This window comes from Diachasma alloeum, unplaced genomic scaffold (genome assembly GCF_001412515.2).
Source record: "Diachasma alloeum isolate Michigan unplaced genomic scaffold, Dall2.0 Dall_scaffold_00211, whole genome shotgun sequence".
Taxonomy (NCBI): Eukaryota; Metazoa; Arthropoda; class Insecta; order Hymenoptera; family Braconidae; genus Diachasma; species Diachasma alloeum.
Genome location: NW_021680376.1, coordinates 1987530 through 2005462, shown reverse-complemented (window position 1 = coordinate 2005462; position 17933 = coordinate 1987530). Strand labels below are relative to the sequence as shown.

Genomic DNA, 17933 nt, shown 5'->3' with positions numbered 1-17933 from the left:
GAATACATTGACGAGGAAAGAATATTTTTTTCCCAAAAAAAATTGTCCCCTCGAAATTATTTAGTTTTGCCAATAACACAGTTTTCGTCAAGAAAATTGTCGTTTCCTCTTGAAATTATCATTTGTTCTATGGAAATTATAAGTGTTTATTGGACAAAGATATGCACTACTCAATAACATTCACTTGATAAAACCAGAGCCTCATATAATTCTCTGTAGAACGAATGTATTTACCCGAAAGACATATAAATATCTCCCGAGACCAATTACTACTACGAAAATTATAATGTTTCGGTGGAAACTTTCTTCTTCGTCCACAAGTAAATTGACTGAACACGACAAAAGATCTCTTCAGGGGAATAGAAATTATAATTTTCCGGCAGAACAAATTTTCCCCTCAGTCCACGATCGCGGAACGACGAAGACTCACAATTTTTTTTTCTACGAACGGAAAAAAACGCTCAACGAATCTCTGAATTTTGCATATTAACGACGAAAGAAATGCACGGACGGTGCATAAGAAAACACTTGCAAGGGGCGGTTGACAGTAGCCCCTTGAGAACTTCCCGGCTGATTATGAATAATGTCCAAGTTCCACGTGGAAATAAAAAAGAGTTAAAATCGAGGAAAAAGTCGCCCTGGAATTCTCTCTGGTAGGGGCGACTCACCTGACCCTTCACGATGGTGCCCTATAGTTTTGTCATTCTCCAGTTGCTGGGCTTCTGTCGGTCGGCGACCTGGCAGGAAGGATGGAAGACGAGGCTCTACGATTGCTATACCTACGTCATGTTATTTCTCCTCTACACGAATGCCCTGTTCCAATCAATTTACGTTTTCACATCGTTCGAGAGTGTCGATGTGCTGATTGATAACACTTTTATTCTTCTCACGACTATTAATAGTGGGTTGAAAGCGACGAGTTTTGTCCGTCGACGTCAGGAGATTGTCGATCTGCTTCGGAGGTACCGGAGTCAGATGTGTTCACCGAGGGATGAAGCGGAGGAGTTCATTCGATTCAAGTACGAACGGGTCATCCAGTAAGAATTATTTCGTCATTTATGGAATTTGTTTTTTGTTTGAGGCCCGGGTGAATTATCTTTCGAACGTTATCTCGATTGTTTTTCCATCTTCAGAATGTTATAATACATTATAATTGCCATTGGATTTTACATCACCCAGGAGTCCCTAAAAATTAAGATTGTACAATGAAAAAAAGTAGAAGAAGAATTGAACATTTTCAAAGAGCGTTCTTAATAGAGATTGAGAAATAAGTACGATAGAGAGGAAATTGTCAATGGATAATTTATCATGGTAACTAATCATCTGACAGCCATTGACTACTGTGGCAACTGACAACCTAACAGCCATTAGATACATCAAATTATTCATTTGTTATTTCCTCCCTATTGGGTTTATTTCCCAATATTATTCAAAAACGCTCTTTAAAAATGTTCAGCTTTTTTTCAACGTTTTTTTGATTGTACAATCATAATTTTTTGAGACTCCAAGGCTATGTAAAACTGAATAGTAATTGAAGATCATTTCAGATTATCAAAATAAAAAAAAACCAAGATCACATTCGAAAGATAATCCACCCGGGCCTTAAATATTATAATCAAAATTTGAAAATAGTAAAATAGTTGATAATCTAAATTTCCAATTGATGATAAATTAAATATTTAAAAATATGGAACTCTAGATTTTCTATTAACCAATTTATTTCGTGGTTTTTATCACTTGTGCATAAAGTAAAACAATGTGATGAAGAATAGGGTTCGACACTCGTGGGAAAATTGTTCTCTGACACTTGGGAGGGTAGCCCGCGCCTTCTACACCGTTTAAAAAAAATCATAAATTTACAACATATAACATATTTGCATGAAAAAATTCAAACACAGACATCAGAAGAGTGAATCACGGTACAATCCTTATAAAACTGCGAAATCGCACTATAATTTTCTTAAAAAAGTGTGGTAATTTTATGATACAATCTGTCAATTTTCATTTTGGAAATGATTTTATCATACTTTAATGGATTTTTCTACCCCATTAGTGATCAATGGTGAATATCTTATTTTTATCACTTCTGTAATTTACAATGGTTATCTTTAAATGTAATATTAATGGTTACTAGCGACAATGGCATTCTGATTACCTTTTTAATCACTCATGGAACAAAATTGTTTTTTATTACCTTGTTATTGTGTGATGGTAGAGGCATCAAGTTTTATTATTCATGGAATCGCATATTGTTAGAAGAAGTATTTCCCGTTTTACCTTCATGATCGTTTTGCTCAAAAAAACGACGTTCGTCAAAAAATATATTTAAAAAATATATAACATGGGCCAATTCCATATATTTCTCAAATTTGTATATAAAATATAATAGATCCTCATATTTTTATATTTATATAAAAAATATATAAACCATATATTTTATATATTTTTTTAATATAAATTGGGTCAATTTAAGATATTTTTAAATATATTTTTCAAAATATAAATTTTTCCGTGTGGGTTCCGTTGGGCCCTAATGAACGTTTTCTAAGATCAGGGAATGATATCACTTTGGTCAGGAAAACAGGAAAAAGTCATGGAATTTCGAAGAAACTATTCGCCGGGCACCCTGAATAAGTTCGGTTTCCACCGATAATTATAGAATTAAGCTTAATGCATGAATTACAAATTTCTCGAAAATTTTGAGTAGCTAATGGAAGTAGCCAATACTTCGGAACTAAAAAATCATAATTTCCCCAATCATAAAAATTGTTCAACAATTTTTGCTTTCGAATTAGTCCACACGCTGTGACAGGTCCCGAGTACACTTCAGTGATCGGCATCAATCATTATTTTAGAAATATTGAGAGAATTTTTCCTTAAAATAATTGAATTCATTCATTTATCATTGGAATTTGGAAAATAATAAAATAATTGAGAATTTAAATTTTCAAATAACTGTTAGATAAATAATTGGAAATTCCCTAAAAATATTAGAGATTATCGAATAATTGTCAATCTTCCGAATTCGATTATTAATTTGTAAAATAATTCGGAATTTATACATTTAATTGTTGATTCATTTAATAATTGAAAATTGTCAAGTTCTGTTACTTGATTGAGTATTTATGAAATTAATGACAATTGTAATTTATGATTATGCCTATCTCTGGTACACTTTTAGGTGCATTAAATTTTATCATTGGACTTTATGTTTCTGGGGTCCCTGAACACGTATGTGTTAACCGTTTTTGCGACCAAGATCACTTGGATTTCATATCACGTTGGATGGCAACGGAGGCTACTTTTCCTGGTCAAGTCGAACTTGATACCCCAGAATTGTACTGCGAGAGTACCTTGAAAAAAACAAAAGTGTCAAATGTTTGTGGTAAATATAGAAAAGATAAGCGGGTATTATACCCGCTGGGCGTCACGAGCACCGCTTCTCCCACTAGCCTTCAAACAAAACTATAAAAATGACGGCTGATCGAAATGTTGCAGTAAGTGAGACTTCAGAGTATCTTCAAAGATGGGAAAATTCCTACTCATCTCGGTTCTCATATTTGTATCAGCATGTTCAACCACGGCAACAGATCCGGGGAATCCCTTCGGTTCCTGCAGCACCACGGCCAAAGAAAACTACGTTGTGTGCAAAATGGCCGAAAATTCGACCGTTCTGGTTAGAGTCACTCAGGAATACATTTACGAAAATGGTCTCGACACAGTAATTGTTGGGACAGTAATTGATGTGGCTGTTTACCCGAGTCTTTTTTACGGCACTAGACTGCCCATAGAGAGATTACCCATGGGCAAATTGCAAAAATCAGCGATGCTGAGGTCTGTATCTGTAGAGAGCCTAAAGTTACACAGAGATTTTGATTTACCAAGAAACACGAGCATCGGCAATGTTACCCTAATCAGCAATAGCTTAACGGCATTCCCTACAAACATTACCAACCGAGATGACCTATATTCCATAACGATACAAAATCAAAACATCAGGGCTTTATCTCCCAATTCGTTCACCGCAATAATGGCCAACCTGAAGAAACTCAGTTTGAACAATATTAGGCTGGAGGAAATCGAGCCAAATACTTTCACGCAATTGAGTAACCTGACCCATCTGGACTTGTCGGAAAACCACTTGAATGTTCTACATTCTGACATGTTTACTGGTCTTAATCATTTGAAATTTCTTGACTTGATAAACAATAAAATCCGTACAATACAGCCTGGAACTTTCGCCAATATTACGGATAAACTGCAGTATCTCTACTTAGATCGTAATCAGCTGACAACCATCGAGCCAAATATTTTCACGCAATTCAGGGACCTGCGCATTCTGACATTGAATTATAATAGCTTGAAAACTCTAACTCCTGCCATGTTTACTGGTGAAGTGCAGACTCTTATATTGAACAATAACCAAATCGACACGATAAAACCTGGAACATTTGCCAATGTCTCGGCTAAACTGGAGCAAATCATTTTACAAAAAAATCTGCTGGAAGTCATCGAGCCAAACACTTTCATGGAATTGAGCGGCCTGAGATCCCTGGAAATATCGTTAAGTAACTTGAAGGTTTTATCTCCTCATATTTTTGCCGGTCTTGATAATTTGGACCACCTTGTCTTGAACTATAACCAAATCCATACGATAGAACCCGAAGCTTTCGCCGATATAAAAAATAGCCTGAGCATTCTCCGTTTAGAATATAATGCGCTGGGAGTCATCGAGCCAAATACTTTCACGCAATTCCGCAAACTGGAGTACCTGATACTGTCGCAAAATATCTTACAGGTTCTAAATCCTGGTATGTTTCCTGATCATTTGACAAATCTACGGTTGGACCGTAACCAAATCCATACGATAAAACCTGGAACTTTTGACAACATCAACAGTCATGGTAACCTGTCTCTGGATTTAGACCATAATCAACTGAGCATTATCGAGCCAAACACTTTCAAACAATCGAGCGGCATACGCTCCCTGACCCTGCGTGGAAATTACTTCAAGACTTTATCTCCTGAAATGTTTGCTGGTCTTGATAATTTGAAATATCTCTCCTTGGACAATAACCAAATTCATACGATAGAAAATGGAACTTTCACGCAATTCAGCGGCCTGGACTTTCTGGACTTAGGGAGAAATAAATTGACGGTTCTACATCTTGACATGTTTGCTGGTCTTGATCGTTTGAAACATCTTCGCTTGGACAATAACCCAATCAATACGATAAACCTTGGAAGTTTCGGCAGTTTTTCTCTTCTTCAAAAAGCCTTTCCTGCTGTGGATTGGCTGAATGGCCTTTCGAGACTTCCTATGAAACTTAATAAACGCAGGGTTACTTATGTGATGGGTAATGCAATCATAATAACGTAATTTAAACGCGAAGAATTTTCTTTTGTATTGAACGGTCTTTAGGCGGAAATTCCTGCACAGGGATTCCATTAAATATCAGAAGTGTGTTAATTAAAAAATGTAGTTTTAAAATAAATTCTTTTGAAACACTTTATTTTATTTTTTAAACTTATTGAGTATGAAGAGTGTGGCCGAGAGATAATGAATAAACAACCGCACGAAATTGTAGACTTGCTCTTTATCACACCATGGGCTTATTCTCTGGATGAGTGTTAAGGATATCCAAGTAGTTCAAGCAATTTTTTCTGGGGGAAATCCCCTTCAGAGTTTATAGACTAGACCAAGGGTATTTTTTAGGTGCAGTATAAACTTTAGTTTGCGAACATATGTTGGAGAAAACGATTTTTGAAAAAATGAAATTTAACACATTGCGTCCATAAGAGCTGTATACTCCCACCTTCAATCCAATAGTTCATAGTCGTAAAGCGTTTTCTCGTACACATAATCGTATATGACTTTGTTCGTTATACTCTCTAGTTTTTTTTGCGACATTAAAAAACATAAGTTTCCGGACAGATAATTGCAAACAATCAAATTAAAAGCTTCTTGATTGGTACGACGGCCATATTGGGTGTTTTGAATCCGCGCGTTTCTGACGTCTAGCAACGGTCCGCTCAAGTGACTACTCGGACCGAATTTACGAGGTTATATGGAACACATGTGCAGTGTTGCCACATGATCATTAAAGGTTAGACCGACAGTCGAGTGTGAAATTGAATAAAATATTGTTCACAATATTCATTGAAGAAATTCCCGAAAAAATGTATTCAACAATGAAAAATCCAAAAAAGTATGGGGATGGCCAGATTTTCGATAAAACTGAAATCTTGCTTGAAAAAAAGTTCCTAACTTGAACGAAGTACTTGGATATCCTTAAGGATAATCGGGCGAGGAGGAAATGTAGGAGGTGGGGCGGAGGGGTTTCTATTGTTTTCCTGCAGAAAAAAAAATCGCTGAACAAAAAAAAATTTTCCATTCGGATTCGAAATTCAGGCAATATTAGGGAGTATCTCCGGTTAAAAATTATTTTTGGAGCTAATCAAATTTATTTGTATCTGTTCCACGCATTGAATGGTTTTCAGATTGTTTTTTTTAATAAATAAAAAAATATTAATCCATGCAAAAAAGTGGCAACATCGTCGGTAGTTTTTTTTTCACCAGGAGCTGGTACCACTGGCTCGAGGGAGCTCAATCACAACGCTTCATCGCTCTCTCTCAAGAGACGTTTAAATTGACCGCGCTACCCCCACCCGATCGGTACTTGGGACGTTGCGGCTCGTTTGGACTGCGTGCCCAGAGATTTCATTTTTCAGTACTTTTTTCGCTATTATTAATGAATAATGCTACTAGGCGACAATCTTTTTCACTCAAAAAATCATTGATCACATGTTCTAAATATGTCTAAAGTTTCATGACTTTGGCTGCATTTTTTCCTTGGGTTTTGCAGTTTTTTGGTGATTTCCATAAGATCACGGGTTGAATGACCACTTTTTCAAAAATTCATAATAAATTAACCATGCTTCCCAGCAGTCTGAAACTTTGCACACGCCTTTTCCATCATTTAAAGAATACATAACAAAAATGGCTGCTTTTTTTCTAACACTCTGGGCTCACCCGATTATCCTTAAGGTGTTTCGCCCGTAGATCACCGGGGTGTGAAACGGAAGGGGAGTGTTATTGCTTTCGAGCCCTGATTCAAGTCAAAATTTTTCTAGAAAGTATCTCTCCGTGAAGATACAGCCGCCTGCAATTTTTCACTCAATTTTTTCACATAGTTTCATTTATCATTTTCATAGAGTTGTTTACTTTTATAATTTCCAGTAACTTGAGCTTATGTTATATAAGCTTCACCATGTGCACGGTGATATTCCAGACTTACGTCCAATGGCGGGAATTGGTACCGCGTGGAGAGCTTATTTACAAAGCCTGGTTGCCGTACGATAATTCTTATCCCCTCACCTTCTGGATTTCCCACATGCACCAAGTCATCTGTCAGCTCGCCGATGCTAGTGTCAGTTGTACGTACGGCGTTATCGTCGCTGCATTGATGATACACATCACTGCGCAATTTGTTATCCTCAATCATCGATTTGAAAATTTAGCCGCGTCCCTGGGGTTCGCGGATGGAAGTGGAAAAGGGCTCTCGAAAATGAGAGAGAATGATGATCATGAGGGGATCGTGATGATGGAGAGGGAGAAACTAGCCGAGTGTATCAAACATCATTTGTGTATATTTGAGTTGAGTATATAATTTCAGAAAGCGAATCAGAGATATTCTCTTACTTCTGATAATGAGAGATATTCTCATACTTTTGATCCAACACGGACGAAAAAAATTAATAGAGAAACCTATCGAATTCGTTAGAAAATTGTATTGAATTTCTATTAAACTTTCTATTAGTTTTTGGCTGATTCTATTGACATATTCAATAGAAAACATTCAATAGAAAAAGTCAACAGAATTCGATTTTTCTATATAACTTATTCCTTTCATATATTTTCTATAAAATTTGCTCGACTCAAATTTTCCAAGTTTTTCATTCTATTTTTCTTTTCTTCTCATCAAGAAAATCAACCGAAAAAACTTAGAAAATTTGAGCCGAGGAAATTCTATAGAAAATATCTCAATAGAATCGGCCAAAAACTAATAAAACAGTTCAATAGAAATTCAATAGAATTTTCTGACGAATTCGATAGGTTTTTCTATTAAATTTTTTCGTCCGTGAAATGTTTCGTTGTTGAAAGCAAAGTCAAAATATCTGTATGTTCATGCTGCCCCTTCCAAATCTCGAGCGAAACATGAGCAAAGTTCTACCAAAATTTTCAGCATCAGATCAGATTTTTCGATCAGATGATCTATCGTCGTCAGAGGATCGAAAATTATCCGCAAAATGCAGATTCTCAAAGTCACGAAACCCCCAATTCATTGAATCATCTTGTTATTCATCTTTAGAAATTTTGTATGTTCAGATGAAACAATTTCTCCCTTGGCATCACAAAAATATTTCGTTGACTCAAGTGCCTATTGCTCGTTAAAATCGACTTTTTCACACTCCTGCAGAGAAAGTTCATATTTTCCTCCCTGATGAGCGGGAGGAAAGTGAGCACTTTCCACCCTAGGGTAAAAAGTTACTCCCTCGGGCGGAAAGTCAAGACTTTCCGCCCTTAGAAACAACTTTCCACCCTAGGGCAGAAAGTACTCGCTTTCCTCCCGCTCATCAAAGAGCAAAATACGAACTTTTCTTTGCAGGCGTGTTAAAAAATCGCATGTGCACCTCGGGCAGAAAGTCTTGACTTTCCGCCCTTGATGCACAATATACTATTTTTTTAATTACCTACTGCAGATGCATGGAGATGTCCAATGACGTTTTCGGTGCAACTATGCTCGCCCAGTACGCGGCAAGTTCATTCATCCTCTGTGGAACAGTTTATAAAGTATCGAAAATGTCTGGGTTGGATCCTGAATTGATAGGCGTTCTCATGTACTTGGGGTGCATGCTTTTCGATATATTCCTGCCTTGCTACTATGGCCATAACGTGACTACAGAGGTGAGGATACCCTTTTTTCACACACCTGCACGGAAAGTTCGGACTTTGCTCCCTGATGAGCGGAAGGAAAGTGAGTACTTCCCGCCCTCGGGTGGAAAGTACTCACTTTTCTCCCGCTCATCAAAGAGCAAAATACGAACTTTCCTTTGCAGGCGTGATAAAAAATAGCATGTGCACCTGGGGCGGGAAAACATGACTTTTCGCCCTTGATGCACAATATACTATTTCCTCAAAATGTTGCAATTCCCAGGTACAATAAAATTTAATGGAAACACCTATAGCGTATTGTCTAGAAAATTATATTGAATTTCTCGTAGAATTCCGTTGGAAATCTCCAGGGATCCCCATCAATATTAAATTTCTGTAATATTACAAGAATTGGACCCTTACATTAATGAAGGTTTTAAATGGAAGCTCAGGTGGCGTGGAAATTTAAATTCCACGCCACATGAGCCAGCTAGTGCCGAAGATGTAATTGTTAAATTTCTGTGAATAAAAATTTCCAGTTTTTTTCTCAATTTTTTTTTCCAAAGTAATTATTTGTCAAGTAAATTTTTCCAAAATATTTTTGCCAAAGGAATTTTAGGCGGACACCAATTTTGCCACAAGTAGGGGAGGGTAGGGTAAAACGTACAGTTTTGACTTTTTTTTAAAATATTCATGGCGTGTTGAATTGTTCATGAAATGAAATGATTTTATTTTTCAATTGAAAAACAATGATTCCTCTTTGTGATGAGCTCAGACTGAGCTCAATTGATAAATCTGTTCCTGAGTTATGAATATTTTTAAAAAAGTCAAAAGTGTCCATTTTACCCTACCCTCCCCTACCTGTATTATTAATGAGAAATCTTTAAACCGAAAGAGTTTCAGAGTTTCTCAGGCGGTTTACAATATGTACTGGTCGGCATTAAAAACACCTACGAAGAAGAGCTTGGTGCTGATAATGAGCAGAAGCCTGAAGCCTTTTAGATTCACGAGTGGTTACATAGTGCAGTTGTCTCTGGATTCATTCGGTGGAGTAAGAATGCTTTTTCAATTATTCAATTCTGAAGTTTCATTGATGAACCCAATTTTTTATGTCCTCTTCCCAATTCTGTTCTATTTATTGGGTTACATGTCTAAATATCACACGTCAAAATATCACACGACAAAAATATCACACGACAAAAAAATCACACGACAAAATATCCCCCAAATGTGGTAATGAGAAATAAACAATGTAAAAAAATATATATTTTCAGAAAAGATACGAAAAAGAGGAACTATCAACAATTTCCTCCCTTTTTGACTTAAAATAAAAGTTAAACCCATAATGAACTTATCGCACTGACCATTGAGTACTAAATGTGTTATCGTGTTTACAATTCAGGAGCCCACCTCGAATAATAGTCGTGATCAGCCATCGCCCAGTGAAAAATAAATATATTGATTTCTTGCGGTAGCAGATGTGCAAATATAAATGTAATCCGAACGCGCAATATTCTAACGCGTGATAATTTATCACGTGATATTTTTGATTTGTGATATTTTTGACCTGTGATATTTGTGTCAATAATATTTTTTTGTGATATTTTGACGCATGATATTTTTTACCGTAATATTTAGACGTGTCACCATTTATTGTTATGAACTGCCAATTCTTTTGTTTCAATTTTATCAATAATTTGATTTTGTTGTCTTTCAGCTCATCAAAACATCCTATTCCATATTCAATCTCCTCAAGCAACAGAGCAACTGATTTGAAATTTACAACCGTCAATTATGCCGAAAAAATTACCTTACAAACGTCACGGAGACATAATTCTTCTGCAAAAGTAGTCACAAGTGTAGAAAGAATGCTGGCACGGCTGTCACGATTATTAATTACTGCAATTTTCTTTTTTAATTTCCATTTCACTCTAATGTCCTATTTTTAATACAACAGGCACAATTCATGAATTAATTAATTTGTTAAAAAAACAGTATTCTAAAATTAAGAATTATTGAAATTTATTTTATGTCTAATTTTACATCAATTACGCAGAATTTAAAATTGAGAATGAAAATGAAAATTTCATGTCTTGTAATACTTTTAACTACCACAAATAATCTAGTAGAACTTCAAGAGGATTCTTGTAGTTACAATGGTAATTTAATAGAATTTCTTTGAGACGGCGGTAGTGTTCTATTAAAAAAAAATATATGAAATCTCGTAAATTCGCTAGATAATTTTTTTTTTATGTACGGCATTTTAAACCATTTGGTTTACTCCGCCAGCTATCCTCTACCTAACCTTGCGGCTGCGACGGACTAGATCCGATCAATTAGCCCCTGATGTATAAATATTCCAAATTTTTATTTTTTTCCTCATTGAAGTAGTTTTGAAGAAAATTGCGAGCTAATAAAAAACATTTGCTAGTTGGTACTTTTTTTAAAATAAATTTTTGAAAAATCACCCCTGAAAAAAAAGGCGTTATCCCCCCTATTTCATTATTTCCAAAAAATTTTATCACCAATCGGTAGCAAATTGTTTGAAGATTTTTGCGAGTTAAGAAAAAATCGTCAATGCACTCCTATTATTGTGTAAATTAACAATTCCAANCAAAGGCCGAAATATATTCTTGATATCCTGAATTCATTCATTCATTCATTTTAAAAAACAGTAATATAAAATTTACAATTATTGAAATTTATTTGAGATCTAATTTTATATCAATTACATAGAATGTAAAATTGAGAAACAATGAAAACCTAAACTTACATCATGATTAAAATGACTGGACGACACACCGAAGAAAATTGGACGGATTACATTTCTGACAATACTTTCAATTCCCACAAAACACTGGGAAATAACAAGACTCCATGAACCTTCTCAAATCGTCATCATAGAAATTGCAATTTTTTCTATTAAAGTTTGTGGACACGAGTTGTCCAACTTTTTTCCTTGCATTTTGTAAGGAGCAAAAATGAGGAAAAATACCAACAGCATAAGTCGCGTAGAAAAACCCAAATCTATTGACTTTTTTCTACCAAAACATCCGTCCCAAATCGACGAGAGGCAAATGGACTTTTTCAGTTCATTTGTCAGTCAATTCCGCCCCATTCTCCCTCAAAAATTACATGTACGTAATAGTACTGTGACAAAGTGGGCACGAGCCAAGATTGACGACATCCCTCTCCCCAGCTGCATGATGTCGACACACAGTGCAGATCCAGGCATTAGTGAGATCCATAAGAGGTCGTCCAGTGACAACGCAGGCTGGAAACCTAGTGGCGCAATTGGGACAGGCGACACACCAATCAGGCACCAGACTCTCGCAGCTGACACACTCCGACTTTGCGTTCTTCGAGTCCTTCGGGGGGTTATTCAGAAAGATCTTCAGCGCAAGCTCCTCGTACTCCTCTCTCTTAGCCTCCGAGATCTTCTCGAGGCTCTCCAGCTTGATGAACGCCTTGGAGCAAGTGGAGAACGCCCTGTTGACCGAGCTCGACAGAGCAAGCAGACAATAAACATCCTCTGAATCCAGGATGTCCTCGTACTCCCTCAGCCTCAACGACGTCTTCATCGCAGCATCGAAGTCTCCGCTGTAGATCTGTCTGTGCGCAAGCAACAGGTAGTGGAAGGCCTCCGCTCCCCTCCAAGCATTCTCGATAACCCTGGAGTCCTCATTGTTCTCGGTCAGCCCCATGATGACATTGCTCCGACCCCCCTTCATCGCAGGGGTGCTGTTGATGTGGTCCTCAATCAGCAGCGCCGCCAGCACATAAATCTTCTTCACCCTCAGGGGATTGGCCCTCAGCCTCGTCTGCTCTTCAGCGAGTCGCAGCAGCAGCTTGGCAGCCTCCAGAAAGCAGTTGGCACTCCTATACAACTCGATCGCCTGCAGTCTCTTCCCATTCGACAATAAATGATTAGCGTATTTATTCATGAGATCATTGATTTGAGCCATCTTGTAGGTCTTCGCCAGGTCCACCGCTTGGTCCCAGTGGTTCAACCTGTAATGGGTTTCATTTGAATCACTGCGTCCTGAAAATTTTCACGTACGAAAATACTTCTGGGGAAAATCGGATGAATCTCGTAGTAAATTAAACAGTACAGCTGGGGATTTCTTCAATAGAATCAGCCGAAAACTAATAGAATTTCCAATAAAAGTTCAATATAATCAATGTAAGAAAGGTGAGGGCATATTGGAGAAATAATAATGTCGATTAAATTGTCATAGTGCGACGTTTCGTTAAATTATTTTAGCTTCATCAGGCTCTGGAATATATTCAATATAATTTTCTATTGAGTTCACTAGATTTTTTATTCTGAATGCAAGTTTAGTAATCGTTTAAATTCAATTAAAACTAAATAGAAAATATTCTGTAAAAAAAGTCAATAGAATTAGATTTTTGTGCACAACTTACTGTATTGAGAAATTTTCCAATTTTTTTCACTCTATTTTTCTTGTCTTTTCATCGACAAAGTCGAACAGAAAAACTTGGAAAATTTGAGCCGAGAAAGACAATAGAAAATATGGCAATAGAATAAGTTGCATAGAAAAATCTAATTCAGTAGCGAAGTGGTAAAACGGTTCCAATCGACTCATCTCCCAGTTGAGTTTTTAAGGAATATTTCCGAATCTAAGGGAGATAGCGAAATTTTTGTAATTACATTTGTTGTAGCTCTCAATGGGCTCTACAAAAAAGGTTATAACAAAAATTTTGCTATCTCCCTTAGATTCCGAGATATTCATTGAAGACTGATCAATAGTCAAAATTGACTTCTACCGTTTTACCACTTCGCTACTGAATTCTATATACTTTGTCTATAGAATATTTTCTATTGAACATTACAGTAGAATTGTCTACCGAATTCGCAAGATTTTTTCTACAAAATTTTTTCATACGTGTACCTGTGCTACGAAGAAAAATCATTTGTCCGAAATAAATCCAACGATATTACAAACCTCACACAGGTATCCACCGCCTGCTTCACATCTCCATACTTGATGTACGCAGCGACAGCCTGCGGGCACATCCCCACAGACGCCAGCATCCTGGCGACAGTCTTCAAAGTGGGGGATTTATCCGGCAGCTGGTCCACAGTCTCGGCCAGCAGCTCATAGTCCTCGAGCCTGTAGTAACACTGAATGAGCCTCTCCAGGTTCCTCCCCTTCTCGTAATACTCCTTCGCCCCCTCCCAGTTCTGTCTCTCCGCGAAGTGATCCCCGATCTTGTTGTAAGCCAGCTCCATCTGCTTGTCCGAGCCCCCAATCCCCATTTTCATCAGCTGAAGAACCCTGAAGTAGTCCCCCAGCTTCTGCCTCAAGGTGATCGCCAAATCCCTTCGATCCAACTCCAGATAGAGCTTCTCAGCCTCATCGTAGTTGCCAAGAAACGCCGCGACCTCAGCCTTCTTCAGCTGGTCAGCATGAACAGTGTGCAGTCTCTTGATGAACTGGATCCCCAGGTAGTCAGTACAACGCACCATCGCGTTCTCCGCCATCTCCAGGTCCCTCGACTTGAGCGCCGATTCAGCAAGGAGTCGCCACAGCCTCGGATGAGGATTATCCTGGATGAAGTCGTACGCCTCCTTCAGGCCAACCTTTGACAACAGCTCTTTGGTGTCCCTCAGCGACTTCACCTCAAGGTCGACAATCAGCTCAGACCTGATGTCATCAGGCTTGTGGACCAAGTCGTCCAGCAGAATGCACCGAATCTCGAGGTCCTGGAAGGAGCAGATGTACCTGTAACGGCGAAAAACCATTTTTGAATCATTTTATTGGGAATTCATCATTGTTATAAAATAAGGATTATGAAATCAGTAGCGAAGCCGTAATGCGATGGGCAATAATATTAGACTTCGGCAATATTAAGAAGGATTATCTCATTATATTGTACAAAGTTTGACGATATTTATCCAAATTTAAAATATTGTAAAATTTGGTATTACCTCTATTGATTACAATTGTGTAGTTACAGCACATTTCATCACAAAAACTCATTACCGGGAAAATTCATCACAGTGCTTTTGAGTGTACGGACAATTCATCACGGAATTATTGATTATTGCGGGCTTCACCAATTTAGATTTAGATTCAAGGCTTCTATTTTCACCTCATTTTAATCCAAATGCAACGATTTAATTCGTCGGTGTGTGATTGATTTCCCTGTAATCGCCTTTAAATAGAAATTAACGCTGGGAGGTGAGGTACCTGAGTCCAGTGGGACACCAAGTGCCATTTATCGCACGGATTTAGTGCTGTGTGGTTGTCGAAATGCCTCTACACTTTGTTTTGAGTCAGACAGGCAAGAAATTGCTTTCTCATAAGGGGTTTTTGTTTAATAAATCACGTGAACATCCTGTCACTAATATAATTTTGTGGAGATGCTTGGATTATGGTACGATTCACCATTGTAATACTCTTGCCCGCTATATGGTTGTGTAGGAAAACCTGTGATAATGGGTATTTAAAGGAATTGTCATGAATCATTGTTGTTATTTATTTAGGAATTGATTGGGCTGGGACAAGTGGAATTATCCATGCAGGAGGGATTTTGTAATTAAGTGTATTGTTATTGAATTGTTATGCAGAAGCTCCATTTTTTTCAAAATTTGTTATTAAATTGTATTGAATGAATTGCAATGAAGTTGTACAAGAATTAATTCTGCCCGTAATCAACTGTTCCTGTGATGAAACATGCCGTAATGAAATGTGCCGTAATCAAATGGTATAATGAATTGTGCTGTAATGGTTAGAGGTACATTCAATTTTGACGCCCGAAAAGGACTGCAATGCGTCGTCCTCATAAAAACTAAAACAGATGAAAAATAATCCTTTAGACTATTCTTTCACTGTTAATTCAAAAATCTGTTTCGAGAATATTGAAATTAAAACAAAAGGTTGTCCTCCGCCGCCGTCAACACCTCCGGACATACCCGGAACAGGAGATCGGCTCCTCGGGGTCCAACCCCCTGATGACGTACATCCTCGTCTTCTCCATGATGGCAAGAAGCGTTGGATTGTCGACAGCCCAGCACACCGCCCACACGTCCTTCCTCTCGAACTTGGAGACATCCTGTTCCCCACCCTCACTCCTCACGTGCTCCAGATCCAGCATCGTGAGGACCCCCGAGACATCCAGAATGGCAGCTCGACTGGAGTCGCAGTTGATGGAGATCCTCTGAGGTCTCGATGCAACCGTGTACCGATTGGTCAGAGTGACCTGGGGCAGCGAATACCTCTGGATCATCCCGGACTCCCTTCCCACGAGGAGAATCTTCTCGCTGGCGCCCACGCAGCAGATGGGGTCCATCGTCGCTTTCTTGTTCACCGGCGTCTCGAAGGATCGATCCCTGTCGAGGTCCTGGATGACCTCGGTGACCCCCGTGGGGGTGTCGTCCACGTGGTACATCCGATCCTTCCTCATCCTAGACGAGCTCAAACTAGCGGACTTTGGAATCCTGAAATTCCAGATGACGAAGTTGTTCTTGGACGCTGCTATCACCGAATTACTGGTCATGGTGATCCAGCTGGGCTCGAGGTCCAGGTACTTGGTGTCAATGGGAGTGGCAATGGTGTTACAAACGATGAGAATGAACTCCTCGCTCTCCTGATTCAGATCATTTCGAACAGCGAGCGCGCAGTGCTCCCCCGAAGACGTTATCGAGATCAGCGATCTCACGTACTTGGTGCAGCACGAGTTGTTGCTGGTGTTCCAGAAGGTGATGCAGACACCGTCCTTGGTGACCCTCTCGTTGGTGAAGACAACGGTGCTGCTGAAGTACGTCCACTTGTAGTCGGGCCTGATGTTCGCGAAGTAGATGTGCGAGTCGACGGAGAGGGCGACCCGGAGGGAGCCCCCCTCCCAGGAGCACGCGGTCACCTCCTTCCCGGGTATCTTCAGCGTCCTGACTTGCTGTCCAAACGGTGTGTAGAACTGGATGACATTGGAGTCCTTGGCCTCCCCGCTGACGATGATCGACTGGACTCCAGTGACCGCCAGGAGGGACCCGTAGGTGTTCCAGGCGCACCAGACATTGGTGATCCCGGTCTCGATGATCACCGGGCTGTCGTCGTTGGTGTCCCTCAGCAGGTGGACCCTTCCTGAGTCGTAGCAGATCGCCAAGGACGGACAGTCCACGCCGATGAAGCCGTGCTTACCGCTGTACCAGTGCATCGCGACGATGTTCTGGGGTGTGACGGGCAGGTTCATGTTGATGTTCATGAGGAAGGTCCCCTGGTTGTCGTAGAGGTGAATGTTGCCGGTCCTCAGGCCGAACAGCAGGAGCTTGCCGTCCGGGGACCACTGGACACTCGTCAGGGGTGTGTTCTTGAGTTCCTTCCCCCAGATTCGGTTGCCGTCGACGGAGCCCACGATCACCGCCCCGTCCTCGTAGACGATGCAGATCTTCTGGCCGTCGACGCTCCAGGACATCCCCTTGACCGTTGACTTGTTGCGGTTGTTGATCATCTCCTCGTACCAGGAACCCTTGTACAACATCCAGACGACGATCACGCCGTTCTGATCGCTCGACGTCAGCTTCTGGTACTCCTCGTTCCAGGTGACCACCTGGACGTGACCCTGGTGACCCTCCAGGGTCTGGTTCATGCTGAGGTTGCTCGTGCCCGGGAGGCCACGGGGTTTTGTGGGGAGGCCTGCACTCGGGGGGTTCGAGTCCACGCGGAGGACCTTCAGGAGACCCTCCTCACCGCCTACTGCTATGTAGCCTTGCTTTTGGTTCCACGAGATGCAGTTCAGGCGGAAGTTGTTGGGAATCGCTATCTTCTTGCTCAGGTACACGAACATTTTTAGGGGGTGGGGGCGGGTTGAGTTTAGGGTCGAACTTTAAGGAGGGTTGGGTTGAGTTTAAGGTACTACTTTAGGGGGGGTTGAGTTTAGGGTCAAACTCTAAGGGGGGAGGGTTGAGTTTAGGGTCAAACTTTAAGGGGAGTTGAGTTGAGTTTAGGGTACAACTTTAGGGGGGGTTGAGTTT

At 39.6% G+C, this 17933-nt stretch overlaps 2 protein-coding genes across 3 annotated transcripts; one reads left to right on the top strand and one right to left on the bottom strand.

Moving 5' to 3' along the window:
- Positions 1 to 674: 674 nt before the first annotated feature.
- Positions 675 to 11271, top strand: LOC107036853 (putative odorant receptor 85d). 2 transcript variants are annotated; one of them, XM_015255070.2, is made up of 5 exons: positions 675 to 1037; positions 7241 to 7657; positions 8764 to 8968; positions 9839 to 9986; positions 10653 to 11271. In XM_015255070.2, exons 1-4 carry the CDS (start codon positions 682 to 684, stop codon positions 9935 to 9937), a joined length of 1077 nt encoding a protein of 358 aa, XP_015110556.1. In that variant the 5' UTR covers positions 675 to 681; the 3' UTR covers positions 9938 to 9986; positions 10653 to 11271. The 2 variants fall into 2 exon arrangements, with proteins under 2 accessions (XP_015110556.1, XP_015110555.1); XM_015255069.2 differs by having other exon boundaries at positions 9831 to 9986.
- Positions 11272 to 11615: 344 nt separating this feature from the next.
- On the bottom strand, positions 11616 to 17855 carry LOC107036852 (WD repeat-containing protein 35). Its single transcript, XM_015255067.1, has 3 exons — positions 15876 to 17855; positions 13903 to 14682; positions 11616 to 12946 (listed from the first exon to the last, which is right to left on the bottom strand). Exons 1-3 carry the CDS (start codon positions 17744 to 17746, stop codon positions 12067 to 12069), a joined length of 3531 nt encoding a protein of 1176 aa, XP_015110553.1. The 5' UTR covers positions 17747 to 17855; the 3' UTR covers positions 11616 to 12066.
- Positions 17856 to 17933: the final 78 nt, after the last annotated feature.

Bases quoted from the DNA above. Each gene is read 5' to 3' on its own strand.
- LOC107036853 (XM_015255069.2), top strand. From the start codon at position 682: ATGGTGCCCTATAGTTTTGTCATTCTCCAGTTGCTGGGCTTCTGTCGG. The intron at 7,658-8,763 runs GTTGAGTATATA...TACCTACTGCAG, and splicing joins CATCATTTGTGTATATTTGA to ATGCATGGAGATGTCCAATG. The intron at 8,969-9,830 runs GTGAGGATACCC...TTAAACCGAAAG, and splicing joins GCCATAACGTGACTACAGAG to AGTTTCAGAGTTTCTCAGGC.
- LOC107036852 (XM_015255067.1), bottom strand. From the start codon at position 17,746: ATGTTCGTGTACCTGAGCAAGAAGATAGCGATTCCCAACAACTTCCGC. The intron at 14,683-15,875 runs GTATGTCCGGAG...TCGCCGTTACAG, and splicing joins GAGCCGATCTCCTGTTCCGG to GTACATCTGCTCCTTCCAGG. The intron at 12,947-13,902 runs GTTTGTAATATC...AACCCATTACAG, and splicing joins GCGGTGGATACCTGTGTGAG to GTTGAACCACTGGGACCAAG.